The sequence below is a fragment of the Lepus europaeus genome, chromosome 4, assembly GCF_033115175.1.
Source record: "Lepus europaeus isolate LE1 chromosome 4, mLepTim1.pri, whole genome shotgun sequence".
Taxonomy (NCBI): domain Eukaryota; kingdom Metazoa; phylum Chordata; class Mammalia; order Lagomorpha; family Leporidae; genus Lepus; species Lepus europaeus.
The window spans coordinates 76069310-76094918 of record NC_084830.1 but is presented as its reverse complement, the minus strand read 5'-3'; the positions used below and the strand labels follow the sequence as shown (position 1 = coordinate 76094918).

The window sequence follows — 25609 nt, the reverse complement described above, 5'->3', positions numbered from 1 at the left end:
AAGTTTTTTAAAAGTTTATTTTCATTTTATTTGAAAGACAGAGGGACAGAGACTGATCTTCCATCCACTGGTTCATTTTCCAAATTCCTACAATAATTAGGGCTGAGCCAGGCAAAAGCCAGGAATTCAGTCTCGGTCTCCCAAGTGGGTGGCAGGGACTCAAGTATGTGAACCATTACTTTGCTACCTCCCAGGTTGCACATTAACAGGAAGTTGAATCAGAAATGGAGTCATTGGGATTCAAACCAGGCGCTCCAATAGGAGTTGTGGATGTCCCAAGCACTATCCCAAATACTTGTCCCTGAAGTCCTGGCTTTATGTTAGGGATTGTGCTAAGCATTTTAGCATATGTTATATAGTTCTATGTAAAAATCCAAAGCTAAATAGTTGATTTAGTGATGTGCTTTCTGTAAATAAGTGAAATATTAGGTCTCAGTAATAAACTTTATTTTTATTTATTTTTTGACAGAGTGGACAGTGAGAGAGAGAGAGACAGAAAGGTCTTCCTTTTGCCCTTGGTTCACCCTCCAATGGCCGCCGCAGCCAGCGCGCTGTGGCTGGTGCACCGCGCGGATCCGAAGCCAGGAGCCAGGTGCTTCTGGTCTCCCATGGGGTGCAGGGCCCAAGCACTTGGGCCATCCTCCACTGCACTCCCGGGCCATAGCAGAGAGCTGGCCTGGAAGAGGGGCAACCAGGACAGAATCCGGTGCCCCGACCGGGACTAGAACCTGGTGTGCCGGCGCCGCTAGGCGGAGGATTAGTCTGTTGAGCCGCGGTGCCGGCCAATAAACTTTATTTTTAAAAATTTTTTTAAAGAGTTATTTATTTATTTGAAAGAGTTACAGAGAGGGAGAAGGAGAGTCTGAGAGGAGAGGTCTCCCATCCACTGGTTCATTCCCCAAGTGGCCTTAATGGTTGGGACTGGGCCAGGCTGAAAGTAGGAGCCAGGAACTTCTTCCAAGTCTCCTACGTGGGTGGAAGGGGCCCAAGCACTTGGACCAGTCTCCTCTGCTTTTCCTAGGCCATTAGCAGGGAGCTGGATGGGAAGTGTAGCAGCCTGGACACAAACCAGCTCCCAATGGGATGCCAGCATTGTAGGCTTTACCTGCTGCGCTGCAATGCTGGCTGCATAATAAACTTTTAATTTCATGTTTTATTAGTACTTGTTGTAATGTGGCTATATCATATATTGTGTTATATATGATAGCTTTTTCTTTTTTTATTTCTTTAGCTAATACAAAATTACCTTTTAGTTCAGTTTCTTTGAACGAAGCTATTTTTTCTTCTGTTGTTTGCTTGTATTTCCTTTTTTAAAAAAATTATTCTGTTTTTCGTAAACTGTTAAAAAATGGAACATCATTTGAATCTTCCACATATGTGGCAGAGGCCTTGAGCTATCTTCTGTTGCTTTCCCAGATACATTAGCAGGGAACTGGGTTGGAAGTAGAGCCACTAGGACTCAAACTGACACTCTTATGTGGGGGATGCGTGTTCAAGTGGCTTTTCAACCTTCTGCGCCACTACACTGGCCCCTCTGCCTTTTTCTAACAGTAATAAACCTTTGCTTTGTATGAGTGCAGTATGCTGAATCCAAGCTAGTTTTCTGCCTTTCAAGAGAACATTAAGGTTTTTACCTTATATGAGATAAGTGTCCAGAAACTGGGCATGTTTTGTGCTTGAATGCCACAGAAGGGTCTGTTGTAGGTTTCTTGTATCACCCTATCTCACTGTTTCTTGTGAGCATTTGGTGGAGGTTAGCACATATATTCAGATTCCTCTTATGTGTGAGACTTACAAGGATTCTAAACTGTTATTCTAGCTCACACCTGTCCTTTGAGAATTTATTAAAATTTCAGGTATTTTCTTTCCTTTATTTTTATTTATTTGAGAGGTAAAGTTACAGTGAGAGGAAGAGATGGAGAGAAAGGTCCTCCTTTTGTTGGTTCACTCCCCAGATGACCATGACGGCCGGAGCTGCACTGATCCGGAGCCAGGAGCTTCCTCCTGGTCTCCCACGTGGGTGCAGGGGCCTAAGCACTTGGGCCATCTTCTACTGCTTTTTCAGGCCATAGCAGAGAGCTGGATTGGAAGTGGAGCAGCCTTGACTAGGATTAGCACCCATATGGGATGCTGGCACCGCAGGCGGAGGATTAACTTACTGTGTCACCCCCTCTTCTTATTTTTTTCTTAAGATTTATTTATTTATTTGAAAGTCAGAGTTACACAGAGAAGGAGAGGCAGGGAGAGAGAGAGGTCTTCCATTTGCTGGTTCACTCCCCAAATGGCCTCCATGGCTAGAGCTGCGCCAGTCTGAAGCCAGGAGCCAGGAGCTTCATCCAATGACTTGGACCATCGTCCACTGCTCTCCCAGGTCACAACAGAGAGCTGGATTGGAAGTGGAGCAGCCAGATCTCAAACCAGTGCCCACATGGGATACCAGCACTGCAGGCAGCAGCTCTACCTGCTATGCCACAGCAGCAGCCCCCTTAATTTGTTTTTATGGTGGCTGTCTCTTTCTCCATACTCTGCTAAGGGTACAACACTTGGTATTATCCTATATTTTCTTGGATTTTTCTTTTTTTACCCTTTGGTATTCAGTTCATCCTGTTGCTTGTAACCTCTGCCCTCTTTAATAAGTTATGATTTTTTTTTTTTTTTTGACAGGCAGAGTGGATAGAGAGAGACAGACAGAAAGGTCTTCCTTTTTGCCGTTGGTTCACCCTCCAATGGCCGCTGCGGCCGGCGCATTGTGCTGATCTGAAGCCAGGAGCCAGGTGCTTCTCCTGGTCTCCCATGCAGGTGCAGGGCCCAAGGACTTGGGCCATCCTCCACTGCCTTCCCGGGCCATAGCAGAGAGCTGGCCTGGAAGAGGGGCAACCGGGATAGAATCCGGCGCCCCGACTGGGACTAGAACCAGGTGTGCTGGCGCCGCAAGGCGGAGGATTAGCCTGTTGAGCCACGGCGCCGGCCAATAAGTTATGATTTTATAGGGGATTGAGCTTTTTCCAATTGCAGGGTCAAAGCAACATTGTCTTGTAGCTATTTTCTAAGTAGAAATAAAAGTCCTCATATGATTGTTTATATAATAGCTTCTTTTTTTCCTCATATTTCTATTTCCTTTTTAAAAATTGATTTATTTGTATGTGTATTTGAGAAGCAGATAAACAGAGAAAGAGACAGGCAGAGATAAAGATAGGGAGAGCTTGCATCTGTTGATTCATTCCCCAAATGTTGCAACAGCTGGAACTGGGCATGGCTAAAGCCAAGAACTGGGAATACAGTAAAGGTCTCCCAGATGGGTGGCAGGAACATTGTCACTGCCTCCCAGGATTTGCAATAGCAGGAAGCTGGAGTCAGGAGTGGAGCCAAAACTTGAACCCAGTCACTCTGATATGGGGTACTGGTTGGGACATATGGGGTCTTGGTGTCCCTACCAGCATTTTAACCACTAGATAGGATACCTGTTCCTTATGTGTCCTTTTTTTGTTTAAGTACTTGTGTGTAGGTGTACTAGCTATTTTAACATTCTTTTTTATTCCATCATCTATCATTCATGTGCTTTTTCTTTTTAGTAACTTTCTACCTGCTATAATTTACTCATTGTATTACTTTTCTATTGCTTTATTACAAACTGCCATAAACCTAGTGGTTCAAAACAACTCATATTATCAAGATTAATTAATTGAAAAGACAGAGTGACAGAGATCTTCCAGAGGTACTCCATTTTCTGGTTCACTCTCTAAATGCTCAGAGCAGCAAGGTCCTGGTCAGGCTAATTCCAGGAGTGAGGAACTCCATCCTAGTGTCTCACATGGGTAGCACAGGCCCCAGTATTGGGCCATTTCCAGCTGCCTTCTGAGGTGCATTTTTAGAGAGTTGGATCTGAAGAGGTATAGCCAAGACTCAAAGGGGCACTCTGGTATGGGATGTTGCCATTGCAAGCAGTGACTTAACCTGCTGTGTCACAATACTAGTTTCCTCCATATTTATCATCGACCATTTCTATGGGTAAAGAATCTGTGTGATTTAGTTGAGTCCTTTGCTGACAGTCTCAAAAGGCTTTTACTTGAAGTGTCATCCAGACAGTATTTTTCATTTGGAGGCTTGAGTATGGAAGAAACTGCTTCCAAGCTCATTCAGGTTGCTGGCAGAATTCTTTTTTGTTTTTTGGAAAACTGTTATTTAATAAATATGTTTCAAAAGTACAACTTCAGGATTATGGTTGTTTTTCTCCCTATAACCACCCTCCCACCCGCAAACCATCCTATCTCCTACCCCTCTCCCATCTCATTCTTCATTAAGATTCATTTTTAATTATCTTTATATACAGAAGATCAACTCTATACTGAACAGAGTTTTCAACAGTTTGCACCCACACACACAAAGTATAAAGTACTGTTTGAAGATTAGTTTTACTGTTAATTCTCATAGTACAATACATTAAGGACAGAGGTCCTACATGGGGAGCAAGTGCACAGTGACTCCTGTTGTTGATTTAACAATTGACACTCTTATTTATGACGTCAGTAATCACCCAAGGCTCTTTTCCTGAGCTGCCAAGGCTATGGAAGACTCTTGAGTTCATAGACTCTGACCTTAATTAGAAAAGGCCATAATAAAAATGGAAGTTCTCTCCTCCCTTCAGAGAAAGTTACCTCCTTCTTTGATGGCCTGTTCTTTCCATTGGGATCTCACAGAGATTTTTCGTTTAGGTCGTTTTTTGCCACAGTGTCTTGGCTTTCCATGCCTGAGAAATTCTCATGGGCTTTTTAGCCAGATCTGATTGCCTTAAGGGCTTATTCTAAGGCCAGAGTGCTGTTTAGAGCATTTGCCGTTCTGTGAGTCTACTGTGTATCCCGCTTCCCATGTTGGATTGTTCTCTCCTTTTTAATTCTATTACTGGTCTTACTGATGTGATCCCTTTGACACTTAATTCTATCTTTGTGATCAATTATGAACTTAAACTGATCACTTTAACTAGTAAGATGGCATTGGTACCTGGCAGAATTCATTTATTTGTGCCTCTGTAATTGAGGGCCCTGATTTTTTACTGGATGCTGTCTGGAAGCTACCCACAATTCCTAGAGGCTGTTTGCCATTCTCTACCATGTAGGCTTTCTCATCTGCCTGCTTGGTTTTTAGTGCCTGAAAAGAGATTCTCCAGAATCAGAGATTCTCCAAAATCCTTCTTCTAGGGGTTTTCACCTGATACTAGTAGACCTACTTAATATAATCTCCCTTTTGATGACTTCAAACTAACTTTACATGGTACCTTAATTATATCTGCAGTGTTTTCCATATTTTAATGTATAGAAGCAAGTCACAAGTCTCAGTCACACTCAAGAAAAGGGGGTTATACAAGGAATGAGCACCAGGAGGTAGGGCTCATATATATGATTTCAAAATAATTTTTGCATTACAATTAACTCATCTTTTAATTTTACTTTTCCATGAACTTTGTAAAGTACCCTTGTAGGAGCCATCTTTGAATTTTGCCAACTATAGTCACATTTTGTTACTAGTAACTAATTTTGTCTTTTTGCATCTTATTTTTAAACTTAGGGACATCTAGAATAGGCTCAATTCTAGGGAATAGTTCAGCCTCACTGCTGCAGGATTATTGACCTTTTCTGGACTTCTTCCTGAAAATCCTGGAGATCACAGAGAACTCTATATATTAGCTGGTTGGAGCTTGAATTTCTCTCCTTTGAGTTTTGTGAATTGTTCAGTTTTTATTTCCTGTTTAGTTTCCTGAATGGATTTTCCTCTGTGAATGCACTGACTAGTAAGTTTGAAGGGATCCCCTTGTGGATTTCTGGAATTCTTTTTATGCTTCCTTAATGTCTAACCATTTTAGCCGTGCTGAATTTTGACCTCTCTCTGCTCAATTTAGGATAGTTTTCTGGCTTTCTTTGGGTTCTCTTTCCTTTTACCCTGTAAATTGCAGTATCCAAAAAGGTTATTTTGTGTATCTTGCTCACTTTTTTAGATTTTAATGATGGAATGTTAAGTCTTGTGTTTGTTACTCCATCAAGGTCAGAAGTGGAATGGAGATAGCTACATTGATTGTAAAAATACTATTTATATAATAATTCATGTTGCCTTTATGCTTACTGGATCAGGTTTTACCCATTGGTGGTTGGGAGACCAGTTAAGGCAGTGGAGAAAACACTGTCTCAGTTGCATTTTGATAACTTGTGTTTTATGTAGTGTTTCAAATTGTATAAATCTGTATTGAGTTTATTTTGTGATATTAATATATACAATAATATCTCTGTATTTTAAATAAGAAAATATGAACAAAGTTACAGTGAAATTTTGGGCTCATCAGGCCCTTAACAGAAAATGAAGAGTAGCAGTTAATTTGAGATATTCATTTTGCATGGACTTGTTTAACTTAAAGAGTTTCTAGAAGATGTTAGTAGAGATACTATGCAGATTATTAGAAATAAAATTATGGAGATTAGAATATTCTATTAAAGTTTCTTAGAGATTTGGAAATTATTTATGTATCTTGTGTTTGGTGCATGGTAGATACTCCTAAATTATGAAATTAATTTAAGAGACACTGTTACATGTGATTTTCTCCTTCTCTATTTCTTGAAACTTTAGTAATTCCTCTTTGATATAGTAAAAAATGGAGTTTCAGAGCTGGCATTGTGGCAAAGCAGGTTAAGCTGCCACTTGCAATGATGGCTTTCCATATGAGTGCTAGGTCAGAAGTGCTGGCTGCTCCACTTCCTATCCAGTTCCCTGCTTATGTACCTACAAAAGCTGCAGAAGATGGCCAAAATCCTGGGTCCCGACACCCAGGTGGGAGACCTGGATTGAATTCCATGCTCCTGGCTTTGGCTTAGCCCAGCCCTGGCCCCTGCGGTCATTTTGAGAGTGAACCAAAGGATGGAAGATCTTTCTTTGTCTCTCTCTCTCTCTGCCTTTCAAATAAATAAAAAAGATCTTTTTAACAAATAGATTACCTTTTTACTTGAGTTTCTAGTTTCATATGATACTCAAGAATTAAGGTTGCTTTTTTGTTTTGTTTTGTTTTATGTAGGAGGTGAAGATAGAGAAGTTATTCAGAGAAGGAAAGAGAAATATAGACTGGAGCTATTGGAACAAATGGCTGAACAACAGAAGAACAAGAGACGGTAATGAAAGGTTTGCAGTCACCAGACCTGTTTGAACTTTAGAATATGCTTATATAAAATAACATGATGATAAAATAAGTGTGTTTCCTTTTTTTTTCTTCATACTATTTGTTGAACTCTACTTAGTGTAGGGTTAATCTTATGAGTGTAAAGTAAACTGAAAATAGATCTTTGTAAAAATTACGAGTGGGAGTAGGAGAGGGGGGAGGAGAGGAGGGAGCATGTGTAGGAGAGAGTGTAAGATGGGATATCACTGTGTTCATAAAACTGTATATATGAAATACAGGAAATTTGTATACCTTAAAATTTTTTTTAACTTTTATTTAATGAATATAAATTTCCAAAGTACAGCTTATGGATTACAATGGCTTTTTTCCCCCCATACATTCCCTCCCACCCGCAACCCTCCCATCTCCCGCTCCCTTTCCCCTTCCATTTACATAAAGATTCATTTTCAGTTTTCTTTATATACAGAAGATCAATTTAGCATATAGTAAGTAAAGCTTTCAACAGTTTGCACCCACACAGAACATAAAGTGAAAAATACTGTTTCAGTACTGGTTATAGCATTAAATCACGATGTAGAGCACATTAAGGACAGAGATCCTACATGAGGAGTAAGTGCACAGTGAATCCTGTTGTTGACTTAACAAATTGACACTCTTGCTTATGGCGTCAATAATCACCCTAGGCTCTTGTCATGAGTTGCCAAGGCTATGGAGGCCTTTTGAGTTCTCTGACTCTGATCATATTTAGACAAGGTCATAGTCAAAGTGGAAGTTCTGTCCTCCCTTCAGAGAAAGATACCTCCTTCTTTGATGACCTGTTCTTTCCACTGGGATCTCACTCGCAGAGATCTTTCATTTAAGTAATTACTTTTTTTTTTTTTCTTTGCCAGAGTGTCTTGGCTTTCCATGCCTAAAAATACTCTCATGGGCTTTTCAGCTGGATCCAAATGCCTTAAGGGCTGATTCTGAGGCCACAGTGCTGTTTAGGACATCTGCCATTCTATGAGTCTACTGTGTATCCTGCTTCCTATGTTGGATAATTCTCTCCCTTTTTGTTTCTATCAGTCAGTATTAGCAGACATTAGTTTTGTTTATGTGATCCCTTTGACTCTTAGTCCTATCATTATGATCAGTTGTGAACAGAAATTGATCACTTGGACTAGTGAGATGGCATTGGTACATGCCACCTTGATGAGATTGAGTTGGAATCCCCTGGCACATTTCTAACTCTACCATTTGGGGCAAGTCCGATTGAGCATGTCCCAAATTGTACATCCCTTCCCTCTCTTTTTTCTTTTTTAATTTTTTTTTACTTTTATTTAATGAATATAAATTTCCAATGTACAGCTTATGGATTACAATGGCTTCACCCTCCCATAACTTCCCTCCCACCTACAACCCTCCCCTCTCCCGCTCCCTCTGCCCTTCCATTCACATCAAGATTCATTTTCAATTCTCTTTATATACAGAAGATCAATTTAGTATATATTAAGTAAAGATTTCAACAGTTTGCACCCACATAGAAACACAAAGTGAAACATACTGTTTGAGTACTAGTTATAGCATTAAATCAAAATGTACAGCACATTAAGGACAGAGATCCTACATGAGGAGCAAGTGCACAGTGACTCCTCTTGTTGACCCAACAAATTGACACTCTGTGGCACCAGTAACCACCTTAGGCTCTCGTCATGAGTTGCCAAGGCTATGGAAGCCTTCCAAGTTCGCCGACTCTGATCATATTTAGACAAGGTCAGAAAAGACAGGGTGAGGATAGTAACCAATGATCCTAAGAGTGGCAATAACCAGGTCTGAACAATTATACAGCATTAAGTGGGGAAGAGTACCATCAGTACACACAGGTTGAGAGTAGAGCCATTGGAGGTAGAGTAGAGGTTATGATTACAAAGGAATGAGGCCCAAGTGCGCTAGACAGGGTCTAGAACAAAGGACAGAGTCATTATTAGAGGAGCTAAGAAAGCTGCTGTGTAAGCTACAATAATGTTTTCTGATGGAGAGGCAAATAGAACCTGACAGAAGGGGCTTGATAATAATCTGGTGGGCTTTAGGCCTTGTAAGTTAAGAGGCCCAGACCTATCTATCTCTTCACATGGGGTACATCCTAAGGGAGGTGTGAACCAACTAGGGGAAGGCACTCTGTTGACTTTCATTACTTAGCTGGGCTGGGAGGAGAGCTGGCCAGGTAAAGGCAGGTGGCATCTCTAACAAGAAATTTACAGTTCTGCCTGCAATGTTGCTGACCCTACTTGGCCGTCCCCTCAGCTGCAGTGGTCACTTTGGAAGCTGGGCTGAGTGAAGGGCTTTTCAGCTTAGAGCCAATAAGATCTGTGGCTCTGACCTGGGCATCCTTCGACTCCAGGGCAGGTCCATTTCCAGTGATCCAACTCTTGGCAGAGCTGCCAGGGCTCTTCATAAGCTGACTTCTGCTGAAGCCCAGGCTTACCACATTGAAAGCCACTGCAGTGGACTGGCCTGTTGGGTCTCCTTGAGGGCAGATCACTGTACAGATCAGCCATTAATAGGCCTGCCACCCATTGCTTCTGATGCCTAGCTTTCTTTTCCTCCTGGTTTGTGTTAAAACAGACCAGAGGATGCAAGTCAAGGGAGTGCCCAAGTCCCATCTCTAAACTTCGGTGCCCTGAACTACAAGTCTATAGTCACAGGCATGTTCTGTAGTAGTTTTTCTAAGGTAGACAATGCCCATGAGGAAAATTATATTCTCACTTTAAAACTTTCTTTCCCTTTGGTCTGAAAGGGAGGTATTTTCTACTTACTGTATACTTCGCTGATGGCGAAGTAAATCTAGCTATGAGATTATTATTTAAGCTCTTATTTTGGCTATGCTATTACAGAAACATGTTAGCCATCTCTTTTATAAGGTCTAAAGATTAAAATGTGCATCCTACAGATTCCTTCATAATAGAGTTAGTTTCCTACCTTGAGGAGAATAGAGAAATGAAAGAACAAGTTGGGCTTAGAATAGAGAAAGGAGGGAGCAAGTCCTGGATCGCTTGCTGACAATAGCAATATCACATGAATACTTAGCAAACCGTTTCAACTATTAGATAACAACTTAAGAAAACGTTTACCAGAATGTTGGCCGGCGCCGCGGTTCAACAGGCTAATCCTCCGTCTAGCGGCGCCGGCACACTGGCTTCTAGTCCCAGTTGGGGCGCTGGATTCTGTCCCGGTTGCCCCTCTTCCAGGCCAGCTCTCTGCTGTTGTCCGGAAATGCAGTGGAGGATGGCCCAAATGCTTGGGCCCTGCACCTGCATGGGAGATCAGGAGAAGCACCTGGCTCCTGCCTTGGGATCAGCACAGCGCGCCAGCCACGGCGGCCATTGGAGGGTGAACCAACGGCAAAGGAAGACCTTTCTCTTTGTCTCTCTCTCTCTCTCACTGTCCAATCTGCCTGTCAAAAAAAAAAAAAAATTCTGTAGATATCTGTTAGATGCATTTGGGGAATAGTGTCGATTAAATCTGTTTCCTTGTTGATCTTCTGTCCAGTTGATCTGTCTATTTCTGAGAGTGGAGTATTGAAGTCCCCCAGTACTATTGTATTGGAATGTAAGTCTTCCTTTAAGTCCCTTAACATATCTTTTAAATAAACCGGTGCCCTGTAGTTAGGTGCATGTGCATTTATAATAGTTACATTTTCCTATTGAATTAAACTCAATCATTATATAGTGCCCTTCTTTGTCTCTCTTAACAGTTTTTTTGTTAAAGTTTATTTTGTCTGATATTGAGATGGCTACACCTGCCTTTTTTTGGTTTCTGTTGGCATGGAATATCTTTTTCCAACCTTCACTTTCAGTCTGCATGCATCTTTGTTGGAACTATGTGTTTCTTGTAGGCAGCAAATAGATGGGTTTTGTTCCTTAATTCATTCATCCAGTCTGTGTCTTTTAACTGGAGAGTTGAGGCCATAACGTTCAATGTGACTGTTGATAAGTAGTAATTTTGCCCTGCTATTTTCCCAAAGATATTTTCTAATATATGCTTTGAGCTTCCTGTGATCTTTTACTTGGAGTTTTTCTTCCTTTACCGTCTTTCATATTGATGGCAGTGTTTCTGTGTTTCTGTGTGTAGCACATCTTTAAGCATTTTTTGCAGGGCTGGACAAGTGGCGACAAATTCTTTCAATTTCTGTTTGCTGTGAAAGGTCTTTATTTCACCTTCATTCACAAATGAAAGCTTTGCAGGATATAATATTCTGGGCTGGCAGTTTTTCTCTCTTAGTACCTGGGCTATGTCTTGCAAGTCCCTCCTAGCCTATAGGGTTTCTGATAAGTCAGCTGTGAGTCTAATTGGAGATCCTCTGAGAGTAATCTGACGTTTCTCTCTTGTACATTTTAGGATCTTTATGTTTCACTGTGGTGAGTTTAATTACAATGTGTTGTGGCGAGGATCTCTTTTGGTCATGTTTATTAGGGGTTCTATGAGCTTCCTGTACTAGGATGTCTCTGTCCTTCTCCAAACCTGGGAAATTTTCTGCTAGTATCTCACTAAAAAGGCCTTCTAATCTTTTCTCCCTCTCCATGCCTTCAGAAACTCCTAGAACCTGAATGTTGGGTTTTTTAATAGTATCCTGTAGATTCCTGACTATTTTTTAGATTTCTAATTTCCTCTACTTTTCTTTTGTTTGTTTCCTTTCCTGTGCTCTGTCTTCTAAGTCTGATATTCTCTGTTGGCTTCACTCATTCTGTTTTTAAGGCTCTTTAATGTGTTTGTCATTTGATCTTTTGAATTCTTCATTTCATTATGATTTCTCATCACTATCACAGTTTCATGTTCTACTAGTTGTTTCATTTCATTTTGATTCCTCCTTAATATTTCATTTTCACACGAGAGATTTTCTATCATGTCTAGTAAGGATTTCTGTAGTTCAAGAATTTGTTTTTGAGAACTTCTTAATGTTCTTATCAATTTTTTGAGATCAATTTCTTGCGTTTCTTCTATCTCATCATCTTCATAATGTTGAATTGAGGTGTCATGTTCATTTGGGGGCGTCATAGTATCTTCCTTGCTTCCTTGCTCTTGTTTCCTCAGTTTTTGCATTTGTTGCTTGGCATTGTGGAGATATTCTTTGGTTTATTCGATGTGGTGTTTTTTCTCATTATACTATGACTCTAGATTATGTGGACTGCCTGCTTTTGATAGATCCTTAGAGGCTCGTGATGGGTGTGGCCAGAGAGTTCTGTTTGTATACCTTATAATTTAAAAAGTGCTTTTCCTAGTGCAGTTTTTGATTTGTGAATGATTTATATTCTAGTTTCTAAATTTTATTAAACCAGCAAAGTAAATAAATACTATGTAAGTATTTGTTTTGTTTATAGTAGGTGACAAGTGAGACTGTGTATATGACAGTACCTTAGAAAGTTTGTGGAAAGATGGAATAAAAGTAAGTTCAGGGGCTGGTGTTGTGCTGTAGTGGGTTAAGCTGCTGCCTACAACATGAACATCTTGTATGAGCACTGTTTTAGTCCTGGCTGCTTCACTTGTGATCCAGCTCCCTGCTAATGCACCTGGGAAAGCAGTGCTAGGTGGCTGAAATACTTGGGCCCCTGCCACTCATCGGAGACCCAGAGGAGTTCTAGGCTCCTGAGCCCAGGCATTTAAGTCATTTAGGGGAGTAAACCAGTGGATGGAAGATCTCATTCACCGTTCTCTGTAACTCTTTGTTTCAAATAAATAAATTTTTATAAAGAAAAAACAAGTTATTTTACAGCAAAAAATTTTGGAAATCTATACATAGTTTTTTCATAGTATGTATTTTCCATGAACATTTTGAAGGCCTTTTGTGTGCTTGGATTTAAAAACATGTTTTTTACAGCAAAATAAATTTATCTTTTCATTCCATTTTTCACAAGTTTCTACAGTACTCTGATATATTCTATAGCAGACCTTTTACTTTACTAACTCATTTAGAATAGCATTGAATGTTATCTATATGCTCTTTGGATTGTACAGTATCAAATATAAACATATTTTATTTTTAAATTTGAAATCACAAGTGCACATATATTCAAAATAAAAATAATTACAAATTACAGGTGTTTGTATTGAATGCAAGTCTCAGTATTTGTAATCTTCCTTGTAGAAATACTTATGAATTAGTTTAGTTTAGGAATAGATACCTTGATTTGAAAGAATTTGAGACCTATCACCTTGTAATTTTGCCTTTTCTATCTTGAAGCTGTTATTTGCTCTCTGATATTACCCATCTTTAACCTTATTTTCTTAGAAAGTCTTATTAGAAAATATGTAGGTATATTTAAATTTTTATACTTCTTTTTAAACTGAAAATGTCATGTACTCTAAAGGAGGTTATTGTTTCACAAAGTAGAGAGTTTGTTTTATTTTCCTATTTTGTGTTGTGTGGAATTGTTTACTTTTTGAAGTAATCCAGGTGCAATCTTGGAGATTCTTACTCTGTCAGTTAAATGTGAATTTTAGGTTACTTTTTATTAATTCAGGAAATTTGTTTTTCAATATTATTGAAGGCTTTATTGTTAGTTAAAAGAATTACTTGTATTTGGAAATGCCTTACAGACTTTGTATATAAGTTTGTTTCAATGATAATTATAATTTTAATAGTTTTTACTATAACATTTTATTATATAAGCTTTAATTTTTGTTTTTTCAGAGAAAAAGATTTAGAACTCAGGGTTGCAGCTTCTGGAGTACAAGATCCTGAGAAATCGGTAAGGGTTCCTGGCATCTTCTAATGTTTAACCTTTAATTGAGATAAACCTCAAATGTTGTGGCAGATTGGGGCAATGTAATACAGAATAGATTGATTTGAACAGTGATAAACTGGATTTTGTTTTTTAATAAACCTTTTTTTTTTTTTTTTAAAGATTTTACTTATTTATTTGAGAGATAGTTACAGAGAGGGAGAGACAAAGAGAAAAGTCTTCCATCTGCTGGTTCACTCCACAAATGGCCACAATGGCTGGAGCTGAGCCAATCCGGAGCTAGGAACCGGAAGCTTCTTCTGGGTCTCCCATGTGGGTGCAGGGGCCCAAGAACTTGAGCCATCTTCCAGTGCTTTCCCAGGCCATAGCAGAGAACTGGTTGGAAGATGAGCAGCCAGGACATGAACCAGTGCCCAAATGGGATACCGGTGCTGCAGGCAGAGGCTTAGCCTACTATGCCACATTGCTGGACCCTATAGTATAAATCTTTTTCCTGTTATACCCCCAGGACGATTTTCCCGTTTTTCCTTGTGTATCATTTTTTCTTTATTTTAAATTCTTTCTGTTTTGTTCATATGTACTTTTCCAGGGGAAATTTATCACAGTTTAGTTTCCAATTGATACTAATATCTTTTTTTTTAATATATGCTGACTACTAACATTAGAATGGCTTTCAAAGAAACTGAAAACATTCATTCTAGTCTTTAAGCATTTTAGTAATTGTTATTTAATGTAAAATTAGATAGTAATGTTATTTTTACTTTAATTTTGCAATTCTCATCATTAAGTGGAATGAATTACTCACATCTTTGCAGTTAAGTAAGGAGGAGGTAACAATTCATTGCTTTTACCACAATGTACTTATTCTGTAGTTGGATGTGTAGTATTAATTTACTAAGAAGTTTTTGTTTCATCCTTAAATGATGAAGAGCATATTCAATTTCATTAAAAAGTTCATTCTTTGAAAAGAATATAGCAACTTAAAGTTACTCAATCATAGGCAACTTTTGATGTACTTATGCTTAGTACATCAGAAAATCCTGTGGGTTATCCGTTTAAAAAGATTTAATACAATGCTACCATCACTTACTTCATGCTTCTGACTGCTACGTTTACATTAACCAAACAAATCAGTCCTGATAGGATAACTGTGGCAGGAAAAAAAAATAGATTCCAAAGCTAAATATATTTTTATTATATCTTATCATTTGTACTCAGAAATTCCCTTTTAAAAACTTGAGCTTTTTAATGTAATATATTGGCATGTTAAATTTTAGAGTGTGTGACAGTCTTTCTTATCTTTGAATTGAAACTTCTTAAGAATGTCAAGTTGATTTATGAGGACAAATAAGTAATATTAAGAGAAAATAGTTGTACCATTCCTTGGGTTTTACTTTTGAGGTGAAAATCTTAGAAAAGGCCATAAAAATGATGTTCTGGGGGTAGGGATTACCAAACCATGACCTGTGGTCAAATCCAGTAGTTGCATGTTTCTGTAAATAAAGTTTTATTGCAGCACAGCATCACTCATTTATATACATATGTCTATGGCTATGTTCGTGCTCTGGCTGAGTCAAGTAGTGGTAAAGAGGCTGTATTGCCTGAAAAGGGTAATATATTTACTGTTTGGACTTTTACTGACAACATTTGCTAACCCTGTTCTATATACTTTGATAGTAGAAGTGGCATTTGAATAGAGAAGTAGCATAGTGTTGTACTATAACAGAATACCATATTTAAAATTATGAATAATGAGGCCTTGGGTGATTTGTTTATTTCTTAGGGAATCTCAGTTACCTACTTATAAAGTAAGAATTAGATTTAAAAAATTTTTTATAGCTGTGAAATCTTGTAACTCTAAGTGCCTGCTGGGTTAAAAGGTCTTTTGAAGTCTTTTGTAACTTGAAATTCATGATTATATGTGACAAATAGATTTGTTTTCTTTATTTTAGCCTGATAGACTACAGCAGTTTAGTGTGGCACCAAGACACTGTGAAGAGATGATTCCTCCTGAAAGACCTAGAGTAGCTTTCCAGACACCTCTCCCTCCTTTATCTGCCCCATCTGTCCCACCCATCCCACCACTTCAGTCTGTTCCATCTCAAAATGAAGATTTATACAGTGGACTCAGCAGCTCCCTTGGTGAAATGGTGCCTCCCAGGTGCATGTTTAAAATATTTTGTGTTTGGGAATTCGGTAAGGTATTTTTTTTTGTTTTGTTTTATATTCAGAAGGATGTGCTAAAGCAGATGATATCTTTCATATATTCTATGCAATTAGTAGTTTTATCATATAATTTCTCTGGAAATTGACTTCACTGTTGTCTCTCTACTGTTCTACAAACAGGAAATCCTTATAACATTCTTTTTATTGTTTAAAGATTTAGTATTTTGAGATTGAGTGTATTTTAAAACTTAGTTTTAGGTCATATCTACTTTTAGTGTCTTTTAATATGCAAAAACTAGATTTTTCTCAATTTTGTTATTTCCACTTGGCAAACATTGAATTCTTCTTCAACATATACAGAAAAAGTTTCTAATGTTACTCTTCTATACACGCAACTATACTTTCACTCCTTTTTCCTTAACTCTTCCTCTTTGATTACTTATGGGCTATGCAACTCAAATGCCTGTAATAAAAAGTATGGATGACTATAAAACCTGTAACTGAGGCATGGATGTAAAAATTTGAGTTCAACAGGAAATAAGCATCATGCGTAGAAAATCGTATTAACATTAATACCTGTGCTATGCTTTGCTTCTTTGTAGGACATGAGCTTATTTTTGGCTCAGTTAAGGTGCTATTTATAGGAATGTATTTAAATTTACAGGTGTTTTGTTAACTTTTTTGAATGTTGACTTTTCTGGGCTACATTTCCTTCCTGCAGTAGGATTTGTTCTTTTATTCACTACTAACAGATCATAGAATTGTATTTACTGTTGTTTATCTGGGGCTTTGTTTAATCTTACAACTTCCCAATTTGAAAGACTTAGAGGAATTTGCAATTACAGAGCATTAGATGGTGGTATTAGCTTTGGATTAGGTAGTTACTGAAATGGTTGCATTTGCTGTCTGGAGTTTGGAAAAACCACACCTTTGTTGAACTTCAGTTTTCTAATTTGTAAAAAAGTGCAATAATTATATGTATTTTTATAATCACAATTACAGAGTTAAGATTAAATCTTGTATAAATCTATAAAATTTATGATTTAGTGATGACAGATGCTCCCTGTTAAAACAGTCACTTTCCTTCTTTGTTGATACATCTTGGGAGTGAAGATAGTAAGGTTACACACCTTAAGTGACACGAATATTAAGTGACATAGAATATTCACTGCTGGAGAGAACTTTAATCCTGAGCGCTTCAGAATTATTTTGAAGTATATGACAAGGGAAAATGTGTTGTTAAGATACACTCGAGGCCGGTGCCGTGGCTTAACAGGCTAATCCTCTGCCTTGCGCTGTCGGCACACTGGGTTCTAGTCCCGGTTGGGGCACCGGATTCTATCCCAGTTGCCCCTCTTCCAGGCCAGCTCTCTGCTGTGGCCTGGGAAGGCAGTAGAGGATGGCCCAAGTCCTTGGGCCCAGCACCCGCATGGGAGACCAGGAGAAGCACCTGGCTCCTGCCTTCGGATCAGCGCAGTGCGCCGGCCGCGGCAGCCATTGGAGGGTGAACCAACGGCAAAAGGAAGACCTTTCTCTCTGTCTCTCTCTCTCACTATCCACTCTGCCTGTCAAAAAAAAAAAAAAAGATACACTCGAAAGTGAAAATATTCTAGGGAGTCTCTTTTCATCTAAACTTAAAAGGAATTCACCTTTGCCACTTTTTCTACTGGAAAATAATGCATTGGTGAAACTAGAGATGCTTTCTTATTAGTAATGAAATGCTGAAATAGAGGCTTTCAGAAGTTTTAAATTTATGAAATACTAGAGATTTTATCAAAAATGTCAAACTGTTAATGTTGAAGTCATCTTAATATCACATTATGATTGACTTCCTGTGAAACAGCATTACATTTTTTCAATTTTTTTTTGAAGATTTATTTTGTTTATTTGAAAGTCAGAGTTACAGAGAGGGAGAGACAGAGAGAGAGATCTTCCATCCTTGGTTCACTCCCCAGATGGCTGCAGTGGCTGGGTCTGGGCCAGCCAGGAGCCGGGGGCTTCCTCTCAATCTCCCACTTGGGTGCAGGGGTCTAAGCACCTGGGTCATCCTCCACTGCTTACACAGGTGCATTAGTCAGGAGCTAGACCAGAAATGGAGCAGCTTTGACTTGAACCATTGCCTATATTGGTTGCTGGATTTGCAGGCAGCAGCTTTACCTGTTAGGGCACAGCGCTGGCCCTAACAATGCATTTTATAATTTAAAAATACACCCTTCCCCCCAAACGGAACTGTGTGTAACCATGGGTTTTGCAGCTGTGTGCCTTCTCTTGGATTGTTCTTCCTTTACCTGTGACTAGCTCACTCTAGTAACATGGCCCAAACACTACCTGTCCTGGAAAACCTTCCTTCTGCTCTACTCCTCTCCCTTATGAGATTGAAATGTCAGTGCTCTCGTGTTCCTATAGGACTCTTTTTCTGTTGTTTCATTTACTTGACTCTAATTGTTTATTTCTGTTTTATTCCTGAAGGACAGACACCAGGCCTATCTTGGGTTGTTATTGACTCAGGTTATTGGTATTAATTGATTGTTAATTGAAATTTTTGTCTTGCCTAGGTATTATACCTGAAATTGTGGATTTTTACTCTATATTACTTGCTTTTTGAGTCATAAGTTTTGATGAGTGATTGGAACAAGATAGTGGCTTTTTCAAATGTAGGGGTTGTATTTTCAGTAATATTTTTATAGAAGAATAATACCTTGACTTTTAAAAATTGCAGTAAAGTATGAGAAGAATTTTTCATTTTTCTTTTCATACAGGATTGCACCTCTGCCTCCACCTCCCCTAATACCACCTTTGGCTACTAACTACAGAACTCCTTATGATGATGCCTACTATTTTTATGGTGCCAGAAATACTTTGGATCCCAGTATTGCTTACTGTAAGTTATCTATAGGGTAAACATTTTTTTTTCAAGTGGTTTAATAAGAAAGATGGTTTTCTGTGCAAGTAAAAATACATAGGAAAGCACAGCTTTGGTTAATTCAGGTATTTTTAAAATTAATGATATCAATCCCATTTTATTAACAATTTTTTATTTTCATTTTATTGGAGAGTGAGACAGAGCTCTCCTATCATCTGGTTCACTTCCCAAATGCCTGAAATAGCCAGGTCTGGGCCAGGCCAAAGCCAACAGCCCAGAACTTTATTTGGATCTCCCATATGGATAGCAGAGACTCTCAAGTGCTTAAGCAATCATTTACTGCTTCCAGGATAAGCATTTACAGGAAGCTAGAATGGAAACAGAGTTGCTGGGACTTGAACCAGGAACTCTGATGTGTGATGGGGGCATCACAAGTTGTAACTTAAGCTGCTGCACCAAATGCTTGCCTCTAGTACCTGTTTTAAAGCCAATTTATATTTATAATGATTTCCTTTTGCATCTGGATTTAAAAATTAACTATTTTGTGTTTTCTTGCATTGTTCTGTGCTAACTCCTAACCTGGGGGATATATTGATACTTTCCTTGAAGTAGTGGTTTTATTATTTACTTTTCCTTTAGGGATAAAGTGTTGTCAAATGGGTACTCTGAAATAGATTTTTTTTTTGTCTTTTAAGATGGAGTACAGCCTGCAGCTTATGTTAGTGCTCCTGTCACCCGCCAAGTAGCACAACCTATTGTGTAAGTCGTTAGTTCAAAGAATTTTTCTGTTTTTTCTTTTTATTATTTTAACCATTTTTAGGTATTCTGTTCAGTAGTTTTTAATAAATTCATAATGTTGTACAACTGCCATCAGCATACATTTCCAGAATTCTTTTCGTCTTGTGAACCAAAGTTGTAGACATTAAATAGTAATATTGTAACTCCCATTTTCCCTTCCCTTCATACCTTAGGAACCACCATTTTATTGTCTGTCTTGGTCTTTTGTTTTTTGTTTTTTATTTTTATTATTTTTAAGATTTTTATTTATTTGCATGTCATAGTTTTACACACGCACACACAGGAAGGGAGGGAGGGTGGGAGGTCTGTCTGTCTTCCATCCACTGGTTCACTCTCCAATTGGCTACAACGGCTGGAGCTGCGCTGATCCAGAGCCAAGAGCTTCCTCCGGGTCTCCCACATGGGTGCAGAGGACCGAGGACTTGGGCCATCTTCTACTGCTTTCCAGGCTGTAGCAAAGAGCTGGATTGGAAGTGGATCAGCCGGGACTCAAACTGGCACCCATATGGGATGCCGGCACTGCAGGTGGTGGCTTTACCCGCTATACCATAGCACCAGCCAGCCCCTGTTTTTTTTTTTTTTTTGTTTGTTTGTTTTTAGATAATTAGTTGTTAATCAAATAGTTTGAGAGACAGACAGAATTCTCATCTGTAACTCATTCTCCAAATGTCTACAGTGTTTGATACTGGGCCAGTCTGAAGTTGGGAATGGGATCAAGCTGTGTTTCATGTAAGTTGCAGAGATCCAGCCACTTGGGCCATCACCCGCTGCCTATCAGGGTGTGCATTAAAAGGAAGCAGGGGGTCCGGCGCCGTGTTGCACTAGGCTGCACTAATACTCTGCCTGAGGCGCCCAGATCCCGTATGGGCACTGGTTCTAGTCCCGGTTGCTCCACTTCCAATCCAGCTCTCTGCTGTGGCCTGGGAAGGTAGTAGAGGATGGCCCAGGTGCTTGGGCCTCTGCACCTGCATGGGAGACCAGGAAGAAGCACCTGGCTCCTGGCTTTGGATTGGCGCAGCTCCGGCTGTTGCGGCCATCTAGGGAGTGCACCAGTGGAAGGAAGACCTTTCCCTCTGTCTCTCTCACTGTCTAATTGTACCTGTTAAATAAATAAATAAAATCTTAAAAAAAAAAAAAAAAAAAAGGAAGCAGAAATGGAGGCAGACCCAGGGCTTGTACACAGGACAGGGCCTCTTAACTGCTAAGCCAAATACTTTCCTCTGACTTAGTCATTTGGAGTATTCCAAGTACCACATATGTTGAAAATTAAATAATATTTGTCTTTTTGTGACTGGCTTATTTCACTTAATATCCTCAGGGTTCATCCATATTGTATCATATGTTCAAATTTCCTTTCTTTAAGGCTGAATAATAACACATCATGTGTGTGTGTTTTATTTTTTCCTTATCCATTCATCCGTTCTTTTTCAATACAGTTTTGGCTATTAGTCGTCTCTTGAAATTCCATATGAATTTTAGGCTAGGTTTTCTGTTTCTGTAAAGCAATTAGTTGGTATTCTGATAAGAATTACATTTAATTTGTAAAGTTGGGATTGTATTGACATTTTAACAACATTGTCTTCTAATCTTTGAGTATAGGCTGTGTTTTCATTGGTTTATGTTTAATTTCTTTCAGGAGTGTTTTGTTTTCTTTGTAGATGTCTTCCTTCTTTGGTTAATTGGCAAGTATTTTATTGCTTTTGATGGTATTGTAAATGGAATTGTTTTCATAATTTTTTTTTAAGATTTTATTTAACTAAGAGGTAGAGTTACAGACAGTGAGAGGGAGAGACAGAACAGTCTTCTGTCTGCTGGTTCACTCCTTAAATGGTCGCAATGGCCAGAGCTGAGCTGATCCGAAGCCAGGAGCTTCTTCCGGGTTTCCTATATGAGTGCAGGGGCCCAAGCACTTGGGCCATCTTCCAGTGCTTTCCCAGGCTATAGCAGAGAGCTGGATTGGAAGCGGAACTGCGGGACTAGAACCGGCACCCATAGGGGATGCCGGCACTGCAGGTGGAGGATTAACCTGCGTTACAACACTGGTCCCTTTTTCATAATTTCTTTACAAATAGTTCATTGTCAGTTTATAGAAATGCAACTGAGTTTTGTATGTTGACTTGTATCCTGCTGCTTTGCTGAATTCATTTATTATTTCCAGCAGGTTTTTATTTGTGTAAGATCCTATCATCTATGAACAGAGATAACTTTTCCCTTTCCAATTTGAGTGGGTTTTATTTCTTTTTCTTAGTAAGTTAATCTGGGTAGAACTCCCAGTACTCTGTTAAATAGAAATGGTAAAAATGGGTACCCTTGCTATACTCCTTTAATGAGAGAAAAAGCTTAATGTTGTTTGCTGTGGAATTTTAATATAATGCTTTTTTTTGTATATTGTTTTGCTGTGTTAATGTAGTTTCCTTTTATCCCTATGTTGAGGTTTTTTGTTTTTTTTTTTTTTTAGATTTATCTATTTATTTGAAAGTCAGAGTTAGAGAGAGAGGGATAAACAGAGATCATCCATCTGCTGGTTTATTCCTCAGATGGCCACAATGGCCAGGGTTGGGGCAGGCCAAAACCACGAAGCCAGGAGTTTCTTCTAAGTCTCCTATGTGGGTAGCAGGGACCCAAACACTTGGGCCATCTTCCACTGTTCTCCCAGTACATTAGCAGGGAGCTGGATGGGAAGTGGAGTAACTGTGACACAAACTGGTGCCCATATGGAATGCCAGCATTTCAGGTAGCGACTTCCCACTAATGCTACAACTCCAGCTCAAGTGTTTTTTGTTTTTAATTGTGAAAGTATGTTGAGTTTTTTCAAGTGCTTTTCTGTGTCATTTGTGATACTTTTGTGTTTTAATCCTTTATTCTGTTAATGGCACACATTGATCAGTTTTTGTATGTTGAACCATCCTTGTATCTGGGAAGAAATGCACCTTCTTCATGATATATAATCATTTTAATATGCTGCTGAATTTAGTTTGCTATTTTGTTGAGTTTTACATTGATGTTTTTAAAGAACATTTTTTTCTAAAGTTTTCTTGTAGTGTTTTTGGTTTTGGCAATACAGGCCTCTGAGAATGAGTTTAGAAAGGGTTCTCTTCCGTTTTTTTTTTGGAAAAGTTTAAGAATAGTTGTTAGGTTTTCTTTAAGTGTTTGGTAGAGGGGTCAGTGTTGTGGCATAGTGAATGCTCTAGAAAATCCATCAGGTCTAGGACTTTTGTTTCTTGGGAGATCTTTGATTCCTGATTTTCTCTTTTGGCAGATGTTGTCATGCAATTGTTGGTAGTTTTCTGTTACAGTTCTCTTAATTTTGTAAGATTAATAATGATAGACCTCTTTTATTTCTGATTAATGGAAGACTAATAGTCTTTTCTTGGTTGGTTTAGCCAAACATTTATCAATATTACTGACCTTTTCTAAGAATTAACTCTTGGTTTTACTGTTTGTTTATTTTTTCTTTGGTGGTGGTAGTTTTCATTTCATTGATTTCTGCTTTCATCTTTTTTTTTTTTTTTTTTTGACAGGCAGAGTGGACAGTGAGAGAGAGACAGAGAGAAAGGTCTTCCTTTTGCCGTTGGTTCACCCTCCAATGGCCGCCGCGGTAGCACGCTGCGGCCGGCGCACCGCGCTGTTCCGATGGCAGGAGCCAGGTGCTTCTGGTCTCCCATGGGGTGCAGGGCCCAAGCACTTGGGCCATCCTCCACTGCACTCCCTGGCCACAGCAGAGAGCTGGCCTGGAAGAGGGGCAACCGGGACAGGATCGGTGCCCCGACCCGGACTAGAACCCGGTGTGCCGGCGCCGCAAGGCGGAGGATTAGCCTGTTGAGCCACGGCGCCGGCCTGCTTTCATCTTTTTAATTTCCTTCCTTTCTGCTTACTTGGAGGTCATGGGGTTGGTTGAGTACTCTGCCTCCCATTAGTACTCCAAGCCCCGGACTCAAAGTCTATCATTTTTTTGTTGTTGTTTGCTTTGTTTTAAAGGTTTTATTTATTTGAGACTTTGAGTTACAGGGGTTGGTGATCACAGAAAGTTCTTCCATCAGCTGGTTCACTCCCCAAATGGCTCCAACAGCCATAGCTGTGCTGATCTGAAGCCAGGAGATTCTTCGGGGTCTCCCATGTGGGTGCAAGGGTTCAAGGATTTGGACGATCTTCCTCTGCTTTCCCAGGCATTTCAGTAGGGAGCTAGATTGAAAGTGGAGCAGCCGAGATTTGAACTGGCGCACACATGGGATGCTGGCACTGCAGGCAGCAGCTTTACCCGCTATGTTATAGCACTGGCCCCCAAATTTATTTCTTTTAATCAAATTTGATGTAATTCTATTGCAGTTGGACAACATACTTGTGTGATCAGAGTTCTTTTGAATTTGTTGAAGGTTATTTTACGGCCTAATATATATTTTGTTCCATATGCACTTGAGAAGGCATATTGTTCTGTTGTTGAGTATATTATTCTGTTGGTATCTCTCAGTTCTAGCTGTTTAAAGTGTTGTTTATTTCTTTTATTTCCTTGTTGGTTAGTTCTGTTATTAGAAGTAAAGTTGTTTTTTTTTTTTTTTTTTAAAGATTTATTTATTTATTTGAAAGAGTTACACACAGAGAGAAGGAGAGGCAGAGAGAGAGAGTTCTTCCATCCACTGATTCATTCCCTGAATGGCCGCAGTGGCTGGAGCTCTGCCAATCTAGAGCCAGGAGCTTCCTCCGGGTCTCTCACATGGGTGCAGGGGCCCAAGGACTTGGGCCATCTTCTGCTTTTTCAGGCCACAGCAGAGAGCTAGATTGGAAGTGGAGCAGCTGAGTCTTGAACCGGTGCCCATATGGGATGCTGGCACTCCAGGCCAGGGCATTAACCCACTGCACCGCAGTGCCAGCCCCCAGAAGTAAGCTATTGAAATCTCCAACTATTATTTTTATCTCAGTTTTTGCTTCCTCAATTGTAGGACTCTGTTATTAGATGTGTGATTTTTTAAAAAAAGACAGAGCAGGAGAGGGAGATAGATAGATCTTCCATATTGTTTACTCCCAAAATGGCTGCAACAGCTGATCTGGGCCAGGCTGAAGCCAGGGGCCAGGAACTTCATCCTGGTCTCCCACATGGGTGGTAAGGACTCAAGTACTTGGCCATCTTTGGTTGCCTTCCAGGTGCATTACCAGGAAGCTGGATCAGAAACAGAGCAGCTGGGACTTGTACCAACACTATGATATGGGACACACAAACAAGGGCAAAATGCTCTCCTGCACAAATGTTTATAATTGTTATATCTTAGTGCTGTTGTGATTCTTTTGTCAGTTTAAAAGATCCTTTTGGGGTGGGCATTTGATGCAGTGGTTACAATGCTGCTTGGGATGCTCACATTTCATTTTAGAGGGCCTGAGTTCAAGTTCCAACTCCACCTGATTTCAGGTTTTTTTTGTTTTTTGTTTTTTTTTTTTTACAGGCAGAGTGGATAGTGAGAGAGAGACAGAGAGAAAGGTCTTCCTTTTTGCCGTTGGTTCACCCTCCAATGGCCGCTGCGGCCGGCTCATCGCGCTGATCCGAAGGCAGGAGCCAGGTGCTTCTCCTGGTCTCCCATGGGGTGCAGGGCCCAAGGACTTGGGCCATCCTCCACTGCACTCCCTGGCCACAGCAGAGAGCTGGCCTGGAAGAGGGGCAACCGGGACAGAATCCGGTGCCCCAGCCAGTTCTAGAACCCGGTGTGCCAGCGCCGCAAGGCGGAGGATTAGCCTGTTAAGCCACGGCACCGGCTTTTTTTTTTTTTTTTTTTTTTTTTTTAGAATTATTTATTTGTTTGAAAGGCAGAGTTTACAGAGAGATAAGGAGAAATAGAGAGAGACATCTTCCATCTGCTGGTTCGCTCCCCTGAAGGCCACAATGACCAGGGCTGGCCTAGGCCAAAGTCAAGAAGTAGG

The 25609-nt window shown here is 39.7% G+C and overlaps 1 protein-coding gene across 12 annotated transcripts in view; it reads left to right on the top strand.

Annotated features, from left to right (window-relative positions):
• Positions 1-25609, top strand: part of CSPP1 (centrosome and spindle pole associated protein 1) — a 142548-nt gene that overhangs the window by 49882 nt on the left and 67057 nt on the right. For 10 of the 12 annotated variants that reach the window (XR_009865718.1, XM_062188394.1, XM_062188398.1 and 7 more), the window contains 5 exons: positions 7055-7148; positions 13824-13881; positions 15828-16036; positions 18801-18922; positions 19600-19663. Coding sequence is in view for 11 of the 12 variants with exons in the window: in XM_062188394.1 (XP_062044378.1) it covers positions 7055-7148; positions 13824-13881; positions 15828-16036; positions 18801-18922; positions 19600-19663 (547 nt within the window). In the remaining variant the exon portion in view is untranslated. The remainder of the gene's footprint in view (positions 1-7054; positions 7149-13823; positions 13882-15827; positions 16037-18800; positions 18923-19599; positions 19664-25609) is intronic. The other 2 variants (XM_062188396.1, XM_062188397.1) reach the window with 1 other exon arrangement.